Genomic DNA, 26,205 nt, shown 5'->3' with positions numbered 1-26,205 from the left:
CTCTTTAAAATGAGAGATATATCTTAATTGTAAGAGATATCTCTCTAAACAAAAGAGATATCTTTCACTTAGAGAGATTTCTCTTTCACTTTTGAGATATCTCTTTCACATAGAGATATCTCATTCACTTTAAGAGATATGTCTTTTACTGTGAGATATCTCTTTCACTTAGAGATATATCTCTTTCACTTTGAGAGATATCTCTTTCACTTTGAGAGATATTTCTTTCAGATAGATAGATATCTCACTCATTTAAAGAGATATCTCATTTACTTTGAGAGATATATCCCTAACTTAAAGAGATATATCGCTAAGAATAAGATATATCTCTTTAATTTGAAGAGATATCTTATTTTTCGAATAAAAAGTAAAAGGGCTTGCCATACCCCTGTAATCATAAGAATGCTTCCTTGTCATCTTTGATTTCAAATCCATCAAATGGTGCTTATATTGGAGGAAGCAAGTCAGCAGGTAATCCACTTCCAAGCTAGTTTTCAATATCTCTTCAGAATGAGTCGATTGCAGACAACTTCTCTGAACTCCAAGAACATCCATTCGCCATTTTAAATGTTATCAAGACTACGGTAGATGTGCAGTATAAATTGGATGCATGTGACCGGGAAACAAAGGAACTATATCATTTATTTAGATCGTTGCACCAAATGAGCTCAATATACCATACACAGCTATCGAGTGTTGCTGTTAAAGTAGATGTCTCTGCTCATAGAATTCTTGATTCTGCAAATATTGATATGTAATGCAGCTAAATTGCTCCCTTTCATCGTTGTTATGAGGGTCGATGATGACACCCATTAGTGGTCGTAACATTGATCTACGAGCGATGATTTCCTTATGTTGTAGAGTTTTATCATCTTTGAGCTTGAAGGCCATTGACGATATCAAAAGGTCACGTGCACCCTTCAAACACAGAGTAATTAATTTTTATCACATGGCTGATAATTTATTTGTAATAAAATGTTTCTAAATTCTAGGCAAGTCTAGCATGGAATATCTGGACCATTACTAACTTTTCGTGAAATGATAGGATTCGCATCGAAAAGTTCCGGTCACAAGTTAACATTAAAATTGTTCTCTGGCTGTAAACAAAGATGGCGGACCATATATAGTTAGGACGGAAAAAATTCATCTCACATAAACCTCAATACAAACCTTTGAAAGTTCATTCCAAGCGCAGAGGAAAAACCGTAAACAAATACAATGTATATAGTGTCTTATTGCTTTTGTATGTCATATTCGTACTCCTTTGCAACATACCAGTGTTATGTAGTGAGACTTCCCCCTGGAAGAGTGGCTATATAGTCAGTCTTCTTCGGGGGGGGGGGGGGGGGTCTCACTATATATCCAGTCTTCGCCCTTTATAGTGAGCACAGTTTCTTTTATACACTGTTTAAATTCAGTTTACCACAACATAATGTCCGGAAATTAGGTACATGTACCTTTAAAAAACCGATTTGATATCAGTCGATATATGGCTTCTCGGTCATAGCATGAGGTGTTAACAATGAATATTTTCATATTTTAACTCGACTCTTTTGCTATTCGAAGGACAGCCTTAATTTGAAGTGTCACAATATAACCAATCTATGTATATAATCATAAATAAAAGTAATCTGATGTTTTATCATGACGTACAATCAGGTTTCAGCTTAAGAGGGGTAGGGACGGGAGGGGCCATGGGCCAATCCTCAGAGGCAATGGGTCTGAAGAGTCCGCTGTTATGCCCCCAGTGTGTCCATGGCTAAGCCCTGGAGGGGGAATGGGATGAAACCCCTGATGTTATAGAGTAGACTCCCCTCAGTAGCCCCCCCCCCTCCGGAACATCTACTTTATGCCTGGCCATTTAGTATTACTTTAGATGGATGACCCACAGCGGTGTTGAAAATTCAAAAGTTATTCTCTATTCATCATTTAATATAATCGCCTATTACCGAATGAAGGCCCCTTTAAATTTAAATTAATTTATTTCTTTTTAATGTGTTTAGTGTAAAAGCAAGAAAAAACTCCTCCTAATTTTCCCCCTGGGTGTTAAGTTGCACTATTATGTTGTGCTCATATATACACCCAAGAGTAGGATATATAACTACACTCTTTCACTTGTACTTCATTTATTTTGATTAATTGAAAGTACTCAATTTATCCAATGACTAATTATAGCATGCTTTAGTTCAATTATAGTACGCATTGATTCAATTATTCATTAAGAATTTTAAGATACTGATTGAAGTTATTTAGAAGTCAGATTTGATAACTGTGTTTTAAAACATTTGATTTCATGAAATGATACTTGGATTTTGATCATTAAGGAAGAGTTGCCAAAGTTAGAATTTTACTGCATATGGGATAATATTGACCAAAGTAATCTTAATTCTATATACTGCACAATGATATTTGATGTACATACACAAACCATCTTTTGTATGGTAACACGCGATATCGGCTGAGATTCGGCTTGGCTGAATATTTGGACTGACGCCTTCACCGAATCTCGGAGCAGTCCTTCATAATTCATGTCTGGAAATTCACTTTCAGCTTCAGTCGGTTCTAGCAATTAATGCGCACTTGGGTGACACTACTGTTTGCTTCACATAAGGGATTTGACTGTTAAACTAACTTTCTATCACTATTAATTGTGAATTGCTTACCGCTTAGGTACGAAAATCCTAAAATGAAAGGAGTCATTAAAATTTCCGTTTAAATGATGACTTCCAAGGCACAATATTTTATCTCCTAAATTGAAGAGTTCCTATAGTCTGTATTATCTAATTGCTGATGCATTGTATCTCCACATACCGTCTTGTATATCGCTAATTTAAAAAACAAACTATTGGAACTCTTCAATTTCGGGAGTTAACATATTGCGCCATGGAACTCATCATTTGAACAGAAAATTTATTGATAGTTTAGTTTATGAAATTTACATACTTAGACGGTAAGAAATGCAGCATTAATAGTGATACAGATTTGGTTTAATAGTCAAGTAACTTATTTGAAGTGAACAGCAGTATCACCTAAGTGCACATTAATTGCTAGAACCGGCCGAAGCTGAAAGTAAATTTCCAGACATTAATTATAAGGGACTGCTCCGAGATTCGGTGAAGGCGTCAGTCCAAATATGCAGCCAAGTCGAATCTCAGCCGAGATTAGGTAACACATTCTTCTAAAGGACAGCTTTTTCAATATGTTGTTCATGGATTTGGTTTGCAATCATACTTGACAAAATCAATTGATTTCATATATAGAAAACAACTAAGTTTAGAATTTCTAATCATAGGTTAAATCGTTACAGGAATATCATAAGGCCCCAGAGAGTCTGTACGCTATGCTCTCATAACGACATGGAGATGAATTTCATTTCATTTTGATATGTCCATTTTACCAAGACATCAGAAAAGTATATATATATATATATATATATATTAAAACAATATTATCATTGACCAATTATGTTTACCATATTGTCCCTTTAAGTGTCCTAAATACTAAATATATGCGCGAAGATTAATTCGTAATCTCCTCACCAGTGTACAATGGTATATTTAGGACACTTAAATACTTTTTTCTTAGAAATTTGGAAAATGAATTGCATGCCTATCTCTTATGATATACACAAGATATTTAGAACACACGGTTTATTATACCATATACATGTACGTATGGAGCGCCAAATTAACATAAACTCAAATAATTGAAGATATCTTCAATTATTTGAAGACATCATCAATTCATTTGATGCGCGCAGCAATTTAATTAAACATCTCTTCAAATAATTAATGATATCTTCAATTCTGAATTATTGCGCTCATTAATTGAATTGATGATAGCATTAATTCTTCAGATGACACTAACCCTGGTAGCAATGGTTTTACAACTGAATTTCTCAAGTTTTTTTTGGAAAGATTTAGGTCAACTTGTCTTACGATCTTTGAATTATGCATTTGTAAATGATGAATTATCCATTACTCAGAGACAGGGTATTATCGTCTGCCTTACAAAGCCAAACAAGCCTAAACAATATTTTAAGAACTGGAGGCCTATTTCATTATTAAATACAGTCTATAAACTTGGGTCAGGATGTATAGACAATAGAATAAAAAAAAAGTTTTACCTAAGTTGATAAATGGGGGGGGGGGTCAAACTGGTTTCATACCAGGGAGAAATATATCAGAAAATACCAGGATGATATATGATATTATGCATTATACTAAAGCTAAAAATATTCCAGGTATGACCCTGCTTATTGATTTTAAAAAAGCATTTGATACAGTGTCTTGGTATTATTCATTTAGAGCACTACTCTTTTAATTTTGGACAGACCATACAAAAATAGGTAAAGTTATTCTACACAAATATTATGACAACAATAAACCAAGGAATTCACCAAGGTGGTTTTTGAATGGGAGAGGCTGTAAACAAGGATACCCAATATTCCCTTATTTATTTTTACTATGTGCAGAAATTCTAGCGATCAAAATACGAGGTAACAAACAAATTCAGGGTATGCATATTAACAATGAAATGTTTCTCATAACACAATTTGCAGATGACACTTCTATTTTCCTTGATGGTTCAAAAATGTCATTGGAAATAACACTACAAGAGCTTCAGGATTTCAAACTTCTGTCGGGTCTTGCAGTTAATTATTCAAAGAGTCAAGTTATATGGATCGGTAGCAAAAGGTTTTGTGTGGAAAAGATAGTGAACAACACAGAGTTGGTTTGGGGAAGTAAGACATTTCAAGTCCTTGGAATTAAATTTGATATTGATTTGGAACAAATGTTTAAAGGAAATTATATCAAAAACGTCTTGTCTATCCAACTTTTATTAAATCAATGGAAAAGAAGAAATTTAACACCAATAAGACGAATAACGGTTGTTAAGTCCTTAGCAATCTCCAAAATAGTACATCTATTCATTTCTTTACTAAGTCTTGGATGTAGGGGCACTTGTAAAAATCCTGACTAAAAGAATTGAATTTTGTTGAACCAGAAAAAAATTCTTCAGCTGAATTGATGCGCACTTTAATTGAACTAATGATCTCTTCAAATGAATTAATGATATCAGCAATTGAATTGATGCGCGCTACAATTCAATTGAAGATAGCAATAATTGATATAATGCGTGCATTAAAACAATTGAAGAGAGCAATAATTGATATAATGCGCGCATTAAAACAATTGAAGAGAGCAATAATTGATATAATGTGCGCATTAAAACAATTGAAGAGAGCAATAATTGATATAATGCGCGCATTAAAACAATTGAAGAGAGCAATAATTGATATAATGCGCACATTAAAACAATTGAAGAGAGCAATAATTGATATAATGCGCGCATTAAATTGATGAGAGCAATAATTGAATTGATGCGCGCATTAATTCATTTGATTTGAGCAATAATTGATTTAATGCACACAGTAATTCAATTATTGTTCTTTTCAATTGAATTAATGATATCTTTAATTCATTTGAAGAGAGCAATAATTCTTTTAGAGAGAGCAACTTTATAATTAAAGATATTTTCAAATCAAAATACAGTCTGTATCCACAATTGAATTAATGATCTCTTTAACTGAATTGTAGCTCTCTTTAAAAGAATTGATGAGCGCATTAATTCCTTATACAAAAGCATTGTAAATAATTAAAGATATCTTTAATTGAATTAAAGAGATCATCAAATTATTTATACCGAGTTCTAAATTAATCATCGCGAGCAATATTTCTACTAAATTGATGCTCTCATCAATTGAATTGAAGAGAGCAATAATTGAATTAATGCACGCATTAAATCAATTATTGTTCTCATTAATTCAATTGATGCGCGCATTAATTGATTTGTTGAGAGCAATAATTGATTTAATGTCCGCATTGATTAAATTAAAGAGAGCAATAATTGAATTCAAGATATCTTCAAATAATTGAAGATATATTCAATTATTTGAGTTTATGTTTATTTGGCGCTCCATATATACGCTCGAGATATTATTTCTTGCGCGTGATATAATCATTCGACAATATAGTCTTTCATTGAATCACGAATTATGAATGAAGGACCGGGTGAACACACACCCCTGGACACACCAGAGGTGCGAACAGGTGCCTAGGAGGAGTGAGCATCCCCTGCCGACCGGTCACACCCGCCGTGAGCCCGAAAAGATAAGTCGTACGTTGAATTAAATTTACCACTTGAATCACTATAATATAATTGAACATGCAACTTGTTGTCTTTCATTTCGATCAGCCTTTGGTGTCGACCTTGCAACCAACTGCGTATGTGTATTGTAGGGGATATTTCACTGCTAGTGGTTCAGGGATATCCACCTCCTAAGGGGGATAACTCACTAAATGTCATAGCCTGTCTTTGGTGAAAATTAAAAAAAAAATTAATAATAATAATAATAACCAAGCACGTAGGGGTAATCCTCACTATTGATAGTTTTTGGGGAAATCTGACTACATGCGGGGGAAGATTATAAAACACCGGTACAGCGATCCGCAGTGAATTACGCTACACCCCTATTTTCAATTCTACCCTTATCACGGTAATTTCCCCCACCATTTCTCGATTTTGTAAAATAATTTCTCATCCTGACAATTACAATACTAAAATTTGTATAGCGCCCTAACCAATTTAAAATCTTTAAAGTGCTTCATGTTAACACAAAATGTGCTGCGTTAAAGTAGTATTAGTCTGATAGACCTTTAAAAAGGGGTAGGGACACGATTTGAGCTGAAAATTTTCAAACTTTATTTTTCCATTTCTAATGTTTAGAATGTTAACCTAAGGTATTTCTAATGGTCAGCAAAACTTTGAATGTCAGATGTCAAGGTACACTGTACATGGGAGAAACAGAGATAAAAATTCTTTGTTATGCAAACAAGGCTCGTGTCATGTTTTTGTTTACATAGGTTAAATATACCTGTAAAAGTTTCGTTTAAAGCATTCTTTTTGCTACTTACAAGTCAATTCTGAACACAGTTAAATAGTTTCTAGTGTTTGTCACTTCTCATTTGGTTTTAAACATGCTATTTTCTATTAATTTATATATAAACAAAAACATGGCACAAGACTTTTTTTTATGGGAGAGAGCTACAACCCTTTGATGGGATCTCTGTAATGATGCAGATGCGGGAGTGAATCACTTTCGATCATTCTAAATATTTGCTGGCTTTCATTGCGTAAATGAAATGATATTATATGTTTCTTAGTCAATGTATAAATTTACAACCGGCAACGTAAAATTTGTGAGACTCTATTCAACCGTTTTTAACGATTTCGATATATTCGAATTTCTCGATTCACATTTTGTGCCATGTTTGATGTACTGAAGCTGAACTTCCGGTTGACAAGTTATTTGCATATGCCCATATAAGGTAGTACATGTATTTACATCTGTCGACGAGTACGGAGGAAAGCGATTTCGAAGGCATTGAAAAGGTTTAAATTTGATATCAAGTTAGAAAACGAACTACAGAGTGTATTTTTTCCTGCCACCAGATGATTTTCCTTCATTTGTCAGAATGGTTCGAGTTACTACATTTTCGCACTGATTGTCAATGTTTCTCATGTTTTTTCTCAGGTTTTTCAGAAGATCCACTTACGAGATCACGCGATAACAAGCATGGCGGAGCAGACGATTGATTGATTGTATCTTGTTTAACTTCCCTCATGAGAATTTTTCACTCATATGGAGACGTCACCAATACCGGGGAAGGCTTCAAATCTACATGTAGGCCTATGCTCGACGCTTACTGCCATTGAGCAGTGAGGGTTCTTTAGCGTACCACACCTACTGTGACACGGGACATCCGCTTTTAAGGTCATCTCCGAGGACCAGTGATATTCACACCTGATGCCGAACATTTGACGATGGAACATGTTTACGAACAAAAACGGAAATCCAATATTGTACCTTTAGCAAATCTGAATACATTTGTAGATTTCGATTATTCAGCTTATTGCCTCATTGTACGATTTCTTTTATTTATAATCAAAACATCGGTGTGTTTTTACATCAGTTTATTGGCTCTTTATTAGTCACATGGTTATTCATGAAACAATAAAGATACAAATTAAGTTTAATAGATTCACAAACGTACGATACTAATAGAAACGTACTACACAGATTCCTTATTGACGTAATTCCTAGTCGTGCCTCACATAAGATGACAGGGTCCTGGTTCTCTGGTACCGATAAATGTTCGTTTTTTCCGGTGATGTCGTTTGATTACTTCCACGGCCTCGTCCAAGACAAACTTTTCGAAATATTGACTCAATTTCCTGTCTGTACATAGAATTGAACCATCCATATACAATAGGATTGACACACACCGAGCTCATAGCCAACAAATGGCAGGCGGCAGTAAGGAGGCTTATGTTTATAGCCCGGAAGCCTTCCACGCTGAAGTCTGCTATTAAATTGATGCACGTCCAAGGCAACCACGTCAGAGCGAACGACAGAGCGGTTGCAGTTAGTAGAACAACGTTCTTCTTTTGCCTTACCAAGTACCGCCGGGTTCTGTTGGACCCACTATGTAATTTGGACCCAAAATGAGAACCGATAAACTTACAAATTAGAACGTGGAGCATCGATATCGACAGTATAGGAAGTGCAAAGTGAAATAACAGAACCACCAACGTGTAGATACCACGTGACAGGTATGAACTCCACTTCTCCACACATACAGAAACGGAAAACAGACTTGGGATCACTTCCACGGTTTCCACGTGATGGAACACAAACATTGGCAGAGCCAGGGCGAGGGAAAACATCCACATCATCAGAAAGACATATTTCGTGTTCGAGTTGCGTATGACTTTTGGCCAGTTGACAATGGATTGGTACCTGTCGATAGCAATAGCTAAAACAGTCAACGATGACACAAAAATATAAAGCGCCTCGAGGACGGGAACCAGTTTACAGAGAATCTCCCCAAGAGTCCATTGGACCAATAGAAGACGAACGGTCGTGAACGGGATACAAAGGAGACATGTGAGAATGTCGGATATTGCGAGATTCAGGACGAACTTGCCGCGACTGGATTTTGATTTGGACTTTGAAATGATAACGTACGCTAGCAAAATATTTCCACAGAACCCAAATAACACAATAATGGCAAACAGTAAAACGAAAAGAAATTCCATCCATTTATCAAGTTTGTGGTTGAAGTCGTATTCGTTCGCAATTTTGGTGAATTCTGCCAAAGTGTAATTCTCTGTAAATAGGACTCCATGTTCAAGCACAAAGTCGTTTAGCGTTCCATTAATGTTGCTTGACATCTAAAAAAATAACCAAAAACACACATTTAAACTAATGAATGCTTTGGCATTATAAAGCGTATTGTTTTAAATACAGCAGCAGATTTCTTTAAGGTACATTGTTTCTTTACACATTTTTTAAAATGATACTTATTGTTATAAAATGTGATAGCCCAAATGCATGAGGTTTTTTAAGTAAATATGTACCATTCTAATAAAAATTTGAAGAAAAAAATTAAAACACAATCATAACGATTTCTAAAAGCAAATACGCGTATACAGTAATTTTAAAACAATATATTTGCATTAATCTTAAATCAATTCCTAAAAATTTTATGTAATACATTCTTAACACAGATTACCATTTGTCTATTCATAAGGGAAAAACCCCACCTCTGATAGTAAGAATGAAATTTAATGTAAAATATTCCTCTTGTCTACGGTGATCGGAAGAGAAATACTTGCTTGTCTAGTACCAGTGCCCACAACCGAATTCCAGTGATTACAATGTACCTTTACAAGTCTACTTGGCGAATATATCTGGATATATGAAATAGTTTTACAATACCTGAGCTTTTAAAAGAGTCTAATTTGCACGTGATGTATGTCGTTACCTACAATACGTCAGATATGGTCTAAGAAGATGATTCACGGAGTATGTGACATTTCAATGGTACTTATGAAATCGCCATGAAAAGTAGGTTGCTATTTTCTCAATTATTGGCATAATCATATAAAAGACGATACCCAATGAAACACTGGCATTGCATGAACTGAAATACTAGATGTTACTTAACTTTCCACACTTTTAACGTTTAAATGTCATTTCGTTGGCCGCTGTATACCTACACTAGAGCGATTCAACTGGCACTACAGCGATTCAACCACACACAATCAACTCAACCATCACCAGAGCGATTCAACCACACACAATCAACTCAACGCACACACAATCAACTTAATCATCACCAGAGCGATTCAACCACACACAATCAACTCAACCATCACCAGAGCGATTTGAACAACACACACCAGAGCGATTTGAACAAAACACACTAGAGCGATTTGAACAACCCATACTTGAACGATTTGAACAAACCACACTAGAGCGATTTGAACAACCCACACCTGAGTGATTTGAACAACACACACCAAAGCGATTTGAACAACCCACACCAAAGCGATTTGAACAACACACACCAGAGCGATTTGAACAACCCACACCAGAGCGATTTGAACAACACACACCTGAGTGATTTGAACAATACACACCAGGGCGATTTGAATAACCCACACCAAAGCGATTTGAACAACCCACACCAAAGCGATTTAAACAACACACACCAGAGCGATTTGAACAACCCACACCAGAGCGATTTGAACAACACACACCAAAGCGATTTGAACAACCCACACCAAAGCGATTTGAACAACCCACAACAGAGCGATTTGAACAACCCACACCAGAGCGATTTGAACAACACACACCAGAGCGATTTGAATAACACACACCAAAGCAGTTTGAACAATACACACCAGGGCGATTTGAATAACCCACACCAAAGCGATTTGAACAATCCACACCAAAGCGATTTGAACAACACACACCAAAGCGATTTGAACAACGCACACCAGAGCGATTTGAACAACCCACACCAGAGCGATTTGAACAACCCACAACAGAGCGATTTGAACAACCCACACCAGAGCGATTTGAACAACACACACCAGAGCGATTTGAATAACACACACCAAAGCAGTTTGAACAATACACACCAGGGCGATTTGAATAACCCACACCAAAGCGATTTGAACAATCCACACCAAAGCGATTTGAACAACACACACCAAAGCGATTTGAACAACGCACACCAGAGCGATTTGAACAACCCACACCAGAGCGATTTGAACAACACACACCTGAGTGATTTGAACAATACACACCAGGGCGATTTGAACAACCCACACCAAAGCGATTTGAACAACCCACACCAAAGCGATTTGAACAACACACACCAAAGCAATTTGAACAACACACACCAGAGCGATCTGAACAACACACACCAAAGCAATTTGAACAACACACGCCAGAGCGATTTGAAAAACACACAACAGAGCGATTTGAACAACCCACACCAGAGCGATTTGAACAACACACACCAGAGCGATTTGAATAACCCACACCAAAGCAGTTTGAACAACCCACACCAAAGCGATTTGAACAACACACACCAGAGCGATTTGAATAACACACACCAAAGCAGTTTGAACAATACACACCAGGGCGATTTGAACAATACACACCAGGGCGATTTGAATAACCCACACCAAAGCGATTTGAACAACCCACACCAAAGCGATTTGAACAACACACACCAGAGCAATTTGAACAACCTACACCAGAGCGATCTGAACAACACACACCAAAGCAATTTGAACAACACACACCAGAGCGATTTGAACAACCCACACCAAAGCGATTTGAACAACCCACACCAAAGCGATTTGAACAACCCACAACAGAGCGATTTGAACAACCCACACCAGAGCGATTTGAACAACACACAACAGAGCGATTTGAATAACACACACCAAAGCAGTTTGAACAATACACACCAGGGCGATTTGAATAACCCACACCAAAGCGATTTGAACAATCCACACCAAAGCGATTTGAACAACACACACCAAAGCGATTTGAACAACGCACACCAGAGCGATTTGAACAACCCACACCAGAGCGATTTGAACAACACACACCTGAGTGATTTGAACAATACACACCAGGGCGATTTGAACAACCCACACCAAAGCGATTTGAACAACCCACACCAAAGCGATTTGAACAACACACACCAAAGCAATTTGAACAACACACACCAGAGCGATCTGAACAACACACACCAAAGCAATTTGAACAACACACGCCAGAGCGATTTGAAAAACACACAACAGAGCGATTTGAACAACCCACACCAGAGCGATTTGAACAACACACACCAGAGCGATTTGAATAACCCACACCAAAGCAGTTTGAACAACCCACACCAAAGCGATTTGAACAACACACACCAGAGCGATTTGAATAACACACACCAAAGCAGTTTGAACAATACACACCAGGGCGATTTGAACAATACACACCAGGGCGATTTGAATAACCCACACCAAAGCGATTTGAACAACCCACACCAAAGCGATTTGAACAACACACACCAGAGCAATTTGAACAACCTACACCAGAGCGATCTGAACAACACACACCAAAGCAATTTGAACAACACACACCAGAGCGATTTGAACAACCCACAACAGAGCGATTTGAACAACCCACACCAGAACGATTTGAACAACACACACCTGAGTGATTTGAACAATACACACCAGGGCGATTTGAACAACCCACACCAAAGCGATTTGAACAACCCACACCAAAGCGATTTGAACAACACACACCAGAGCGATTTGAACAACCTACACCAGAGCGATCTGAACAACACACACCAAAGCAATTTGAACAACACACACCAGAGCGATTTGAACAACCCACAACAGAGCGATTTGAACAACCCACACCAGAGCGATTTGAACAACACACACCAGAGCGATTTGAATAACACACACCAAAGCAGTTTGAACAATACACACCAGGGCGATTTGAATAACCCACACCAAAGCGATTTGAACAACCCACACCAAAGCGATTTGAACAACACACACCAGAGCAATTTGAACAACCTACACCAGAGCGATCTGAACAACACACACCAAAGCAATTTGAACAACACACACCAGAGCGATTTGAACAACCCACAACAGAGCGATTTGAACAACCCACACCAGAGCGATTTGAACAACACACACCTGAGTGATTTGAACAATACACACCAGGGCGATTTGAACAACCCACACCAAAGCGATTTGAACAACCCACACCAAAGCGATTTGAACAACACACACCAGAGCGATTTGAACAACCTACACCAGAGCGATCTGAACAACACACACCAAAGCAATTTGAACAACACACACCAGAGCGATTTGAACAACCCACAACAGAGCGATTTGAACAACCCACACCAGAGCGATTTGAACAACACACACCAGAGCGATTTGAATAACACACACCAAAGCAGTTTGAACAACCCACACCAAAGCGATTTGAACAACACACACCAGAGCGATTTGAACAACCCACACCAAAGCGATTTGAACAACACACACCAGAGCGATTTGAACAACCTACACCAGAGCGATCTGAACAACACACACCAAAGCAATTTGAACAACACACACCAGAGCGATTTGAACAACCCACACCAGAGCGATTTGAACAACCCACACCAGAGCGATTTGAACAACACACACCAGAGCGATTTGAATAACACACACCAAAGCAGTTTGAACAACCCACACCAAAGCGATTTGAACAACACACACCAGAGCGATTTGAATAACACACACCAGAGCGATTTGAATAACACACACCAAAGCAGTTTGAACAATACACACCAGGGCGATTTGAATAACCCACACCAAAGCGATTTGAACAACCCACACCAAAGCGATTTGAACAACCCACACCAAAGCAATTTGAACAACACACACCAAAGCGATTTGAACAACCCACACCAAAGCAATTTGAACAACACACACCAGAGCGATTTGAACAACCCACACCAGAGCGATTTGAACAACACACACCAAAGCGATTTGAACAACACACACCAAAGCGATTTGAACAACACACACCAGAGCGATTTGAACAACCCACACCAGAGCGATTTGAACAACACACACCAGAGCGATTTGAATAACACACACCAAAGCAGTTTGAACAACACACACTAGGACGATTTGAATGACACACAAAAAAGCGATTTGATCAACACACACTAGAGCGATTTGAACAGCCCAAACCAGAGAGATTTGAACAACGTACACCAGAGAGATTTGAACAACACACACCAAAGCGAGTAGCGTGGGGATCTAGCAAATTGCCTTACATAATTATATATTGAGTACATGAGTAACAACGACAAATTGACACTTTCAGTAATTTATTTGTTAGTTAGAAAAAACCCCACATAGTATATCAGATAGACCCCATATTAGCTAGCCCGAGGTTTTTGATATGCTACTCTCCTCACCAATGTGTTTTGAGAAGAGTGGTGTACCAGAAAGTCCTACATGTAGGCCTAACCTATACAAGTAAACACAACAGACCGCGCGCGCATTCCCAGAAAGAACTATATCCGGTACATGTACATTACTAACATTTATACCCTTATAAAGCAAAGGTTTTAAATGGGTTACTATAACTTGACCGCAAGATAAATAAGTTTTTAATGTTTTGAAAAAAGGTTGTACTCCAAAGTTTATTTAACATTTATATTTTTTATCTTTTATTTCAAAGTAAAGTTTAAAACATTACCCTTCTACAAAGTTCTATTGACCTTGGTAAAAGAAAACCAGTAGCTCAAAATAAAATATAAATAAATAAAATGAAAAAAAAAATTTGCAACAAATTGATAAGACATTTATTGTTTGTTAACATTATTATCAAATTATTTACGATTAAATATTGTTTAAAGTCTTAAACATAACATCAACATCTTCGGAAAAAGAGGGTTTTTTCTTCAAATAACCTTCGAAAGTCGACTTTTCTTGGGAATTATTTTGCATTTTACATGTCATCTTGAATGCATATATCTTTTAAGCTAAGTTTGAAATTAATGTATTATAAAAAACAAATTCTGGACAACCTGTCCTTTCTTCTGGACGATATAATATTTACATAGAAAAGAAAACTAAATAGAAAAGGAATCTAAAATTACGACTAAACTACAAAGGCTGATAACAAACAAAACACCTATATGTTGAAACTATCGAGTGCAATATGTGGCAATAGAAAAGTCTGTTCCTAGCAAGAGTCAAGACTGATCAGTGTTGTTGGATTATATATATATATATATATATATATATATATATATATATATATATATATATAATTCAATAAAAAAAAAAAGCAGGAAAATATACAGTTCCAAAATATATTTAAATCACTAGCGCTTTCTTTTTAAAATTTTAAAATTTGTATTCACCTGAGGATGGATGTTAAAATCCAGAAAGCGTTAGTGATTTAAATATATTTTGGAACTGTATATTTTCCTGCTTTTTTTTATTGAATTATTTTGACTGTGTGATATCAACTCTTTCTATTTGGATTATATATATATATATATATATATATATATATATATATATATATATATTATGTAGCTCCGTGAGGTCACGTCAAGCACTCTAGAAGAGTATATCGGAGATTTATCCCACTATATATATATATATATATATATATATATCTCATCATCATGGAGAGATAGAGAGAGATATATACATGTGTATATATATAGAGAGAGGGGGGGGGATTGAAAACGAGGAAGAAGGCAGACAGAAATGGACTTTGCCTGCTGCTCAATCTATGCGAGTAAAATATTGATTAAAACGACGAAACTGAATAAACTTGAATGAAATAAAAATAATGGTGTGCACTCTGATTTGATTGGGAGTGTAGGAAAATGAATGACATTGTGCTTTTAGAGATCGATTGATATAATGCAGTCTACTCGGTAAAAATAAGTTGAAGTTTTGGAGTATTCACGTTACACCTACTGACTTTAAATTTGATTAGTATTATGTATTAATTATGCGAAATATACTTGTATCAAGTCGTTAAATGGATTAACGTTATCAACTCCAAATCTTCTGAAAGATAAAATAATGTACATGAAATACATATGGAGTACACCAGAGGCTATATTTTATGTATTTATCAAGCAAATTAAGAACAGAGGATAATTCCAACTGCATGGAGATCATGACATACCAGGGCCGTAAATTACATGGAGGCGGAGGAGGCAGCTGCCTCCTCCAACTTTTGAGCCAAAAAAAATTAAAATTTAAAGTTCATTAGAATTTATGTTGTTTCCAATAACTAAGAACATGATACCTCCCTTAAAAAGCATTCCAAATCTTTCTTTTAGAATGAGTTAGTCAAGTAACATCTTAGAAGGCCCTAGAATCAAGGATTTTGCACGAAACGTGTTCAGTGTGCACAAAATGTGCTCAGCGTCTGGGGGCCTGGGCGGCCCCCAGACCCCCGCCTAATTTCCTGCCTCCTCCAAATTGAAGGTTAATTTACGGCCCTGCATACATGTCACCACCAAACACAATGACATTCAACACACAGTTTTCATGCTTCGTAGTTTTAGAGGATTGTTGCACGACTCACCAAACAACCAACCAACCAAACAAACAAACAAACAACCAACCAACCAAGCAAAGAAACAAACAAAAACAACCGATCTTATGGATGTCCCGGAAATTAACCACAGAATCTAGATCAACAGTTCAGGACTCAAAAGTCAGATAATAAAATTGCTGAAAACCGATTTATCTCAACACTGTACTTCGGAAACCGCTGGGAGTAGGGTGATTTGTAAAATCGCAGACAAGCACCGATAATTCTTCCAATAACCGACATTGTACGACATGTTGAAAATGTCATTTAGTTACGGTAGATAAACAATTTGCCGTGTAATCTAATTAAAGACTATCAAAGACCAGGAAGTACTCCTAGGGGTTTAAAGATGAGAACATGCTGGTAAATTGAGACATGTTATTCTGTTCCGTCGCCCTCCTTTACATTTTGGTGTTTGTCCTGTCTGTTCTGTTACTGTGAGTGTTACATACGTAATAGAACCTTTATGTATAGAGAATTTGATTGAATAACTGAATAATTTTTATGCCTATCAATAATTGTGAATTTAAAGATTTTATTTCAGACACATATTCAAAAGCAGGTTAGTGTATAATGTAAATAAAATATTGTAGTAACGTACACAAATGACTTGTATTGTTATAAATAATAAAATAATATTTTATATAATTTACATGATACATGTATCCATACAAATTATCCTCATGACCGCGCTGCAGTTGTAAACAAGGTGCGTATGAGTCTTGATAAATATATTAAGTCTACTTTAACGTCTGGGAATCCTGACAGAAATGAAAGAAAGAAGAATGTAAATATAAGAAAGAAGAATGTAAATATAAGAAAGAAGAATGTAAATATAAGAAATAAATTTCATTTTAAAAAATATAATTATGAGGATATGAACAGCAACGTTTCTCGCCGGTAAACTTTCATTTTTGACGCGATGGCGTACAGTATGTCGGCAAAAAATGAAATTTATATTTCAAACCCTCATGTACTTTCAAAAATGGAATTTAGTTCCTAAAATCTCAATCAAAGATGAAGATAACGAACAGTGATCAATCTCAGAACTCCTATAAGCAATACAAAATAGATAATTGGGCAAACACGGACCCTTGGACACACCAGAGGTTCATTACAAACGAACTGGTCACGTTAGCCTAGTGCACAGGGGCTAAGCCCGTTTTGGTCCCGAACTCTGTGATACCATAAATATAGAAAGGGGTCTAACTCCACCACCCACTCGCTTCAAATGCCTAATGAGGAAGAAAGTAGCGTAGATTTGATGTGAAAATTTAACTGATAGGTCTGAAATCTTCCACACTAGTCTGAATTTTGCTGCTGTCATAGGCAAGAAACCACCCGGTGACCTGGACCGGTAAATGTCCTAGTAAAAATAAACAGGTGAAATAGAAAGAACGATGACGTATATCTCTGTTAATGTTAGAACCTGTGGCTTGACATTTGGCATGCAAGTAGTTAAAACATTAATCTATGCGAGGAGACTGGCAAATTACGCATACCGCACCTAGTTTTTGATTCATGCATATATGTAGGTCAATATTTGTGGCACTACACTAAGAGTATCTATTTTGGGACAGATCAGAGAGTACAGATCCACCCCTTACAAAAACTTTCGATTTACGGCGCACAAAAAATGCGCACGGTTGAGGTCTTATATCTTTTATAGAATTTTCACATAGAAATGTAGTGGTGGAATATGTTTCTTTTCGATTTTAAAACTCGCACTCTAAAGAGGTAACAAAACAAGTTCCATATGCTTGGACATTCACACCATTCATGGCTTTATCTTCCATTTCAAAACCCCGATAATGTACTTTCTTCAGTTGAACATCTGTAGTTCATGCATCCAAAACGATATAAATAGTTTAAAGTTTTATAGATTGTAGGTTAGATAGGGAAGATATTAGCAATTAAGGAAGATGACGTTAGCTGAAATCAAACACTGGCTGTGATTTTTTAAAATGGAAGACCTAATATCAATTCTATTTCCTTTATCTTTATTTGGATGTAAATTTTTAAACACACAATTTCTTGAAAATAGCATTAAAAAGGTTTGGCATGCTGACAAGAATAAGAGTTTTTTGTCTTTTTTCCATGTCGATTTTTTCTGCCCCCACCCCCTTTCCACTTTGAAAAATGATGCTATGTGCTTGGATTTCATAAGATATAAATTACGTAGATACGCTATTTTTGTTACAGAAACCGAACATGCTTTCCCCAATTTTCACTCTCAGTTAATCTACATGTAATCGTTACCAATGTAAACAAAAACAGCTCGGTCTGGATTCAACGTTGTAGTTCGTATTTATCGGCTTTACACATTATAGCTACGGCTAATGTCTCCCATCAGACGGAAAACCTACACGAAACGAAATATGGTTTTCACTGTCTTATAACATTGCATTAGTACCATCCCCTTCGACTTTTGGGTTCGGGAAGTGGAGGCCGTGTTGGGAGATATCTCAAAGCCAGTTATTTCTATGATAACAATCACATTTACTATATTTTATGTTAAGATAAATTTGCCTGAATTATATGATTATTCTTCTTAAAGATTCTTTTTATTAAATCGATTACTTATTTTTATGGATTTAAATTAATTATCGAAAGATAGATTATCTTTGGTAACGTTCTGCACAGAAAATTCCGCAAAGACAGAGCATCGTGATGGTATTGATAAAAACGCAGAATAAAGGTTATTAGACACAAATTGTTTAAAATTCTTTATCTTCGATCACTTTTTTAAAATTAAAAACTACTGTCATTAATTACTTCAACGTAACGATAGATTATCAATAATTCTATACAAAGAAATACAAACGCAGTGCAGGAAAACGGAAAGAGTCTTTGTAAATGTTGCGCTGAATATTGCGTTGCTGCAGAAGGTCCTATGCTTTCTGGAAGCTAATTCAGTACCTTAACTGAAGACGGTCTATTATATCACAACTCTACCATAGAAACCAACGGATAAAAGCATTCGATTTTTTTTTTTAATCTATTTACTTACTTAGTACATGTAAATGGAGTCAATCCCTCATTTAAAAGTTAGATTTATTCGTACTTATGGAAATCATTTAATTGATGAGAGTATATTTCCATAGCCGACTCCTTTGTTTTATTTCAGAACCTAAGTAACCTACTATTGCCACAACAGAAAACAACTTTGCGTGCTACATGAGAATGCCCCGTGACGAGAAAGATATAACTTTGTGAAAACAGAAATGCATAGAAAAGGAAAATTGCCAATAATTATTGTATTAAAACATCAAAACTAACACGATACGAGAGGAAGTAGACTAATGACAACATGTTTTTTATTTTTTTATTTCCATCGCGATGAACAATAAAGACTTTCAGTAAGCATTCATATAAATTACATTCCAACGTGTTTTTCCTTTCAAAATCTCAATGATGATTTAGAAACAGAACACAAACGTGACATCACACCGCAGAAGCACCCATTGTGTTTACATCACGATACAAATGTAGAGTTCTATATAACGGCTCAGCTGGTTATTCTAGAATATCCAGTTGACTTCAGATGTCGGAAAGGTATTGTAAATAAAATTTCAAATATCTCATGTAAATGAAATAAAAAATGCGGTAAAAAAGAAAGAAATTTATTGAATAGAAACGGTAAATTGAATAGAAACGGTAACAAAAATTATAAACAAATCAAATATAATTTGTTACAAATTATTGTTCTATGATTTCCTATGAAGCTTTATACCACTTGAACAAAAACTTACCTTGTGATCTTCTCACGTAGGTCCGACGATAAATGTAGTTTGATTGGCTGCTTCCGATAATGCAAACATCCTGACGCGTCGCCGGGATACTTACTAATGGTGAAGGAGAGACGACAGCAAAGTTCGCTACCATTCCTTTTGTTTTTACTGAAATCAATAAACGGCAATGAAGATGAAGCAATGAAGCTCGAGTAGAAAAAGGACTGATTACACAGTCATTACCTTACATACACCGCATGTTACTTAGCAGACCTATATCCGGCAGAGGAGTTTTAAAGATCGAAACCCTCATCATGCGAAGAATCAATGAGTACTATACACACACAGATCTGTAAATCCGAACCAGAGTTATATGCCAAATTGCCTTTTTGTGTCATATTCATTAGAGGGATTTCTGAATTCGAGATTGATGCATTTCACGATAACATTATTGTACTTAATTTCACTTCAGAATGTAATGAATATCAACGTTTAATCATATCATAATGTAAACCAACTTTTATTTCCGACTACATTTCGCGATTCACCCGTGGTAAACTGGTTTGCGGCGAGTAATTCTCGTGATAGAGCCTTTTTCGAACCTATGACAGACATTCAAGGACTGGTTCGCGACGAGAAATATTTGCGAAAACGAGGTTCTCACAAATCTCGCGAAAGTTTCTCGCACGCGAATAAAAGTTGGTTTACAATACTTTATTAGATCTATGGTCCTATATTGACAGTGATTTGGTTCTACATGTGTTTGGTAACATGGTACTATATTAACAGTGATTTGGTTGTACATGTGTTTGGTTAGTGATACATGGTGCAGTGATTGGGTTCTGCATGTGTTTGGTTAGTGACACATGGTTCTATATTGACAGTGATTTGGTTCTGCATGTGTTTGGTTAGTGACACATGGTACTATATTAACAGTGATTTGGTTCTACATGTGTTTGGTTAGTGACACATGGTACTATATTAACAGTGATTTGGTTGTACACGTGTTTGGTAACATGATACTATATTGACAGTTATTTGGTTGTACATGTGTTTGGTTAGTGACAAATGATACTATATTAACAGTGATTTGGTTGTACATGACTTTGGTAACATGATACTATATTAACAGTGATTTGGTTGTACATGTGTTTGGTAACATGGTACTATATTAACAGTGATTTGGTTCTGCATGTGTGTGGTAAGTGACACATGATACTATATTGACAGTGATTTGGTTGTACATGTGTTTGGTTAGTGACACATGGTACTATATTAACAGTGATTTGGTTGTACATGTGTGTGGTAAGTGACACATGGTACTATATTAACAGTGATTTGGTTCTACATGACTTTGGTAACATGGTACTATATGAACAGTGATTTGGTTGTACATGTGTTTGGTTAGTGACACATGGTACTATATTAACAGTGATTTGGTTCTGCATGTGTTTGGTTAGTGACACATGGTACTATATTAACAGTGATTTGGTTGTACATGTGTTTGGTTAGTGACACATTGTACTATATTAACAGTGATTTGGTTCTGCATGTGTTTGGTTAGTGACACATGGTACAGTGATTTGGTTCATCATGTGTTTGGTAACATGGTACTATATTAACAGTGATTTGGTTCTGCATGTGTGTGGTAAGTGACACATGGTACTATATTAACAGTGATTTGGTTCTACATGACTTTGGTAACATGGTACTATATGAACAGTGATTTGGTTGTACATGTGTTTGGTTAGTGACACATGGTACTATATTAACAGTGATTTGGTTCTGCATGTGTTTGGTTAGTGACACATGGTACTATATTAACAGTGATTTGGTTGTACATGTGTTTGGTTAGTGACACATGGTACTATATTAACAGTGATTTGGTTCTGCATGTGTTTGGTTAGTGACACATGGTACAGTGATTTGGTTCTGCATGACTTTGGTAACATGGTACTATATGAACAGTGATTTGGTTGTACATGTGTTTGGTTAGTGACACATGGTACTATATTAACAGTGATTTGGTTGTACATGTGTTTGGTTAGTGACACATGGTACTATATTAACAGTGATTTGGTTCTGCATGTGTTTGGTTAGTGACACATGGTACAGTGATTTGGTTCTGCATGACTTTGGTAACATGGTACTATATGAACAGTGATTTGGTTGTACATGTGTTTGGTTAGTGACACATGGTACTATATTAACAGTGATTTGGTTGTACATGTGTATGGTAACATGGTACTATATGAACAGTGATTTGGTTGTACATGTGTATGGTAACATGGTACTATATTAACAGTGATTTGGTTGTACATGTGTTTGGTTAGTGACACATGGTACTATATTAACAGTGATTTGGTTCTACATGTGTATGGTAAGTGACACATGATACTATATTAACAGTGATTTGGTTGTACATGTGTTTGGTTAGTGACACATGGTACTATATTAACAGTGATTTGGTTCTACATGTGTATGGTAAGTGACACATGATACTATATTAACAGTGATTTGGTTGTACATGTGTTTGGTTAGTGACACATGGTACTATATTAACAGTGATTTGGTTGTACATGTGTTTGGTTAGTGACACATGGTACAGTGATTTGGTTCTGCATGACTTTGGTAACATGATACTATATTAACAGTGATTTGGTTGTACATGTGTTTGGTTAGTGACACATGGTACTATATTAACAGTGATTTGGTTGTACATGTGTTTGGTAACATGGTACTATATTAACAGTGATTTGGTTGTACATGTGTTTGGTTAGTGACACATGGTACTATATTAACAGTGATTTGGTTGTACATGTGTTTGGTTAGTGACACATGGTACTATATTAACAGTGATTTGGTTCTGCATGTGTTTGGTTAGTGACACATGGTACAGTGATTTGGTTCTGTATGACTTTGGTAACATGATACTATATTAACAGTGATTTGGTTGTACATGTGTTTGGTTAGTGACACATGGTACTATATTGACAGTGATTTGGTTGTACATGTGTATGGTAAGTGACATGAGGTGTTTAATTTAGAAATAATGATCGCGTTATCAGGTTTGGTAAAGGATAACCTCCGAGGTCGAGAAATGGTGTTTTGAAATGTAGAAGTCGAGGTGTTAGCTGAGGCCTTTATATTTCAAACAACATATCAAGACATACACGAAAACAAGAAATTTATTCTACTACGGCTCAGAAACATACAGCCGATCGTTTTCTTATATAGCTACGAATTAGGTAACTGTGACGTCATGGCAGTTTCCAAATTTTTGTTGACGAAAAGGGTGAGAAAGTAGGGTATTTGCTTTGAATACAGTTCAATGAAAACTTGTCTGTGCATTGCCATGTTTACATGTGTATCGCTCTTGGAATGCAGGCGATTGGTTTATACTGAATGACAAATGTTCTTCAGTCACTTATGAATTTGTTTTACAAGATATATTGATTGATTTCTATGATTATAAATTGAATTATCAGTAATGGACTATGCTGTTGGATTAGCAAAACTCGAAGTGCAAGCGAGATGTGTATCAATTTTCTCATAATCAGTTTATACGTATGAAGTTATATCGTACAATAATGAACGCGGCATTCCTTTAATCTTTGAAATGACCGTGGTAGAATAGTATATTTTCTATGAAATGTACTTTCCTTCCCCTCGTAAACATAATTCTTCATTCCTACTGTATTAATTACATTTTCAGTGTTTTTGCATTATATATATCTAAAAGCATTCAATTAAAAAGTAAAATACTTTCTTTGTTGTTTCATCGGGTGATGAAGGCAGAAAGCATTCCAGAAAAAAAGGTCATAACCCCGCATAGCTGGTTATACAACTTTTTCTGCAATGCTACCTTTATCACTCGATGAAACAACCAAGAAAGACATTTTTATGTATTTTTTAAAATATAAACTGGATCGAACTAGTTTGCATCAAACATCTATTCATTGTTTCTAATGAAAGGAATTTCAATTTCAAAATAAATATAAGAGGAAAGATTCAGTGAATGTAAATATTTCTCCATGAATGCACTGTAGTTGTGAACAATGCGCGTATGAATCTTGATAAATTTAATTCATCTATTCTAACGGCTGGGAAGTACGACATAAATGAAAGTAAAATGTAAATATATACATATAAATGTGTAAAATGAAATAGCAAGTTAGTTATTTTAACTTTTCAAAAAAATAACACTGCTCTACATAAATGGACCTCAGTGCACTTCACACTATGTGGCATCACAATGAAAAGTACAGGTCTGCATGTATATACTGTCGTATCGCGGGGAAAATGTCCCAATATTTTGTTGTTATTTACTACCACTGGACGTGTAAAAGTTTTGTCAGATGTGAGTATGCATTATTTTTCTTTGGTTTTATATACATCTCCAATTCTTTTGCGCGAGGATAATTTTGATATTAGATTTATATTGCAATCTTGAATTCGCCCCCAATTTGCATTTATGGTAAAAATTGAATCCTTTTAATAAAAAGGGACTGATTCACGATTTCCCCCAAAATCTTGTTTTCACTTTATATGATCAAAATCTATTGACAAATGTGTTTAAAAGGTTTCACAAAAAAACTAGTACTTATTGTAAGGGGTACTGTTACAGATGTTCCCCAAGCACTCCCCCATTTAGAAAGTGGTGTCATTTTTTTCAGTACAAGTGGTTTTTTGGGAGTTGAACTATGTTCAATCTCCCTTGGTCATCACGCACTTTTCTGCGCAGTAATTTGTATTGATTTGTATAGTGGTCGTCAGCGGGGGTTCTGTGTCAGCTGATTTACTCCTAGGTAAATCAACATAAACTTTTATAAACATCCGCCTTTAAATAATCCATGTAACTTTTCTGAATTAATCTAATTTTGATAATTGACATGTAAGTAAATGCAATGATATTGTATTCAAATCAATTTGAATACAAGATTTCGATCAAATTGATACTGATATACATAGAAAAATAAAAGATAAGGTTGAAATTTGTCGTTTGTAGCGCAGCGTCACTTATAAACATTGATAGGGAAACGAACGACAACTGCACACAAGACCTATTGACACCGTGGCGCGAAATATCGAATATGGTGCGAAACCTCAGAAAATTTACAAGAAATAACTCTACAACATTGTGTATGTGTATATATTTGTTTTTGTTTTTTTAATGTGATATAAAAAATGCTTGATGTTACATGTATATTGAATTAAAACACGTCATTCCCAGTCAACAACTTTTCGATCGGGATTGGAATACGAAATAAAATTTCTTATATCCGGTTGCAAAGTGAAACTGCTTCATGCTTCAAGTTATTGACTTACGTAGTAATTGCACGTTACACATTAGAGAACTGTTCCTTTTAATAAAGAAAGTCACAATATAGATACAAAATGAGTGTACCTTATTCATTACTGTTACCGAGCTTTCGTCGGCGAAAATCTCGAAATGGCGTGTTTCGCAGCGCTTGATGACGGTAAGGTCCACATTTTCTACGTGAGTATTTTGATATTTGTTTATGAATTTTTTGCGCATACATGGTATATCTCGGCTAGGAATAATGGAAACTTTCTCACCTATGTATGTAAAGACATATTAATCTCTATTTTTAAAAATGTAGAACACTTTTATCAAATGACAATGTTTGAAAACGCTTAGAGCCCCGTTGTCAGAATTTCCTTTTCCAAGACATCAATATGTCAAATTCATTATCCTTTTCGAATAGTATGTACCATATTTTGTACCAGTTATCCATTTTGAATCCCCTATTACAATGGGATTTTACTGCACTCTGTAATGTTTGAGTGGATGTCATGAGTGTGTGTCAAACAGAAATTTTAAGAGCATGGGATAAGGTGCTGCCATGTATTACTTCACTATCAAAGTTTAAC

The 26,205-nt window shown here is 35.8% G+C and overlaps 1 protein-coding gene across 1 annotated transcript; it reads right to left on the bottom strand.

The window, feature by feature from the left end:
* Positions 1–8,024: 8,024 nt before the first annotated feature.
* On the bottom strand, positions 8,025–20,470 carry LOC125658905 (neuropeptide Y receptor type 5-like). Its single transcript, XM_048890350.2, has 2 exons — positions 20,332–20,470; positions 8,025–9,297 (listed from the first exon to the last, which is right to left on the bottom strand). The coding sequence occupies exon 2, from the start codon at positions 9,295–9,297 to the stop codon at positions 8,164–8,166; it is 1,134 nt and encodes a 377-aa protein (XP_048746307.2). The 5' UTR covers positions 20,332–20,470; the 3' UTR covers positions 8,025–8,163.
* Positions 20,471–26,205: the final 5,735 nt, after the last annotated feature.

This window comes from Ostrea edulis, chromosome 9 (genome assembly GCF_947568905.1).
Source record: "Ostrea edulis chromosome 9, xbOstEdul1.1, whole genome shotgun sequence".
NCBI classification, from domain to species: Eukaryota; Metazoa; Mollusca; class Bivalvia; order Ostreida; family Ostreidae; genus Ostrea; species Ostrea edulis.
Note: the sequence above shows the minus strand (reverse complement) of the source record. Positions and strands in the feature narration are given on the sequence as shown.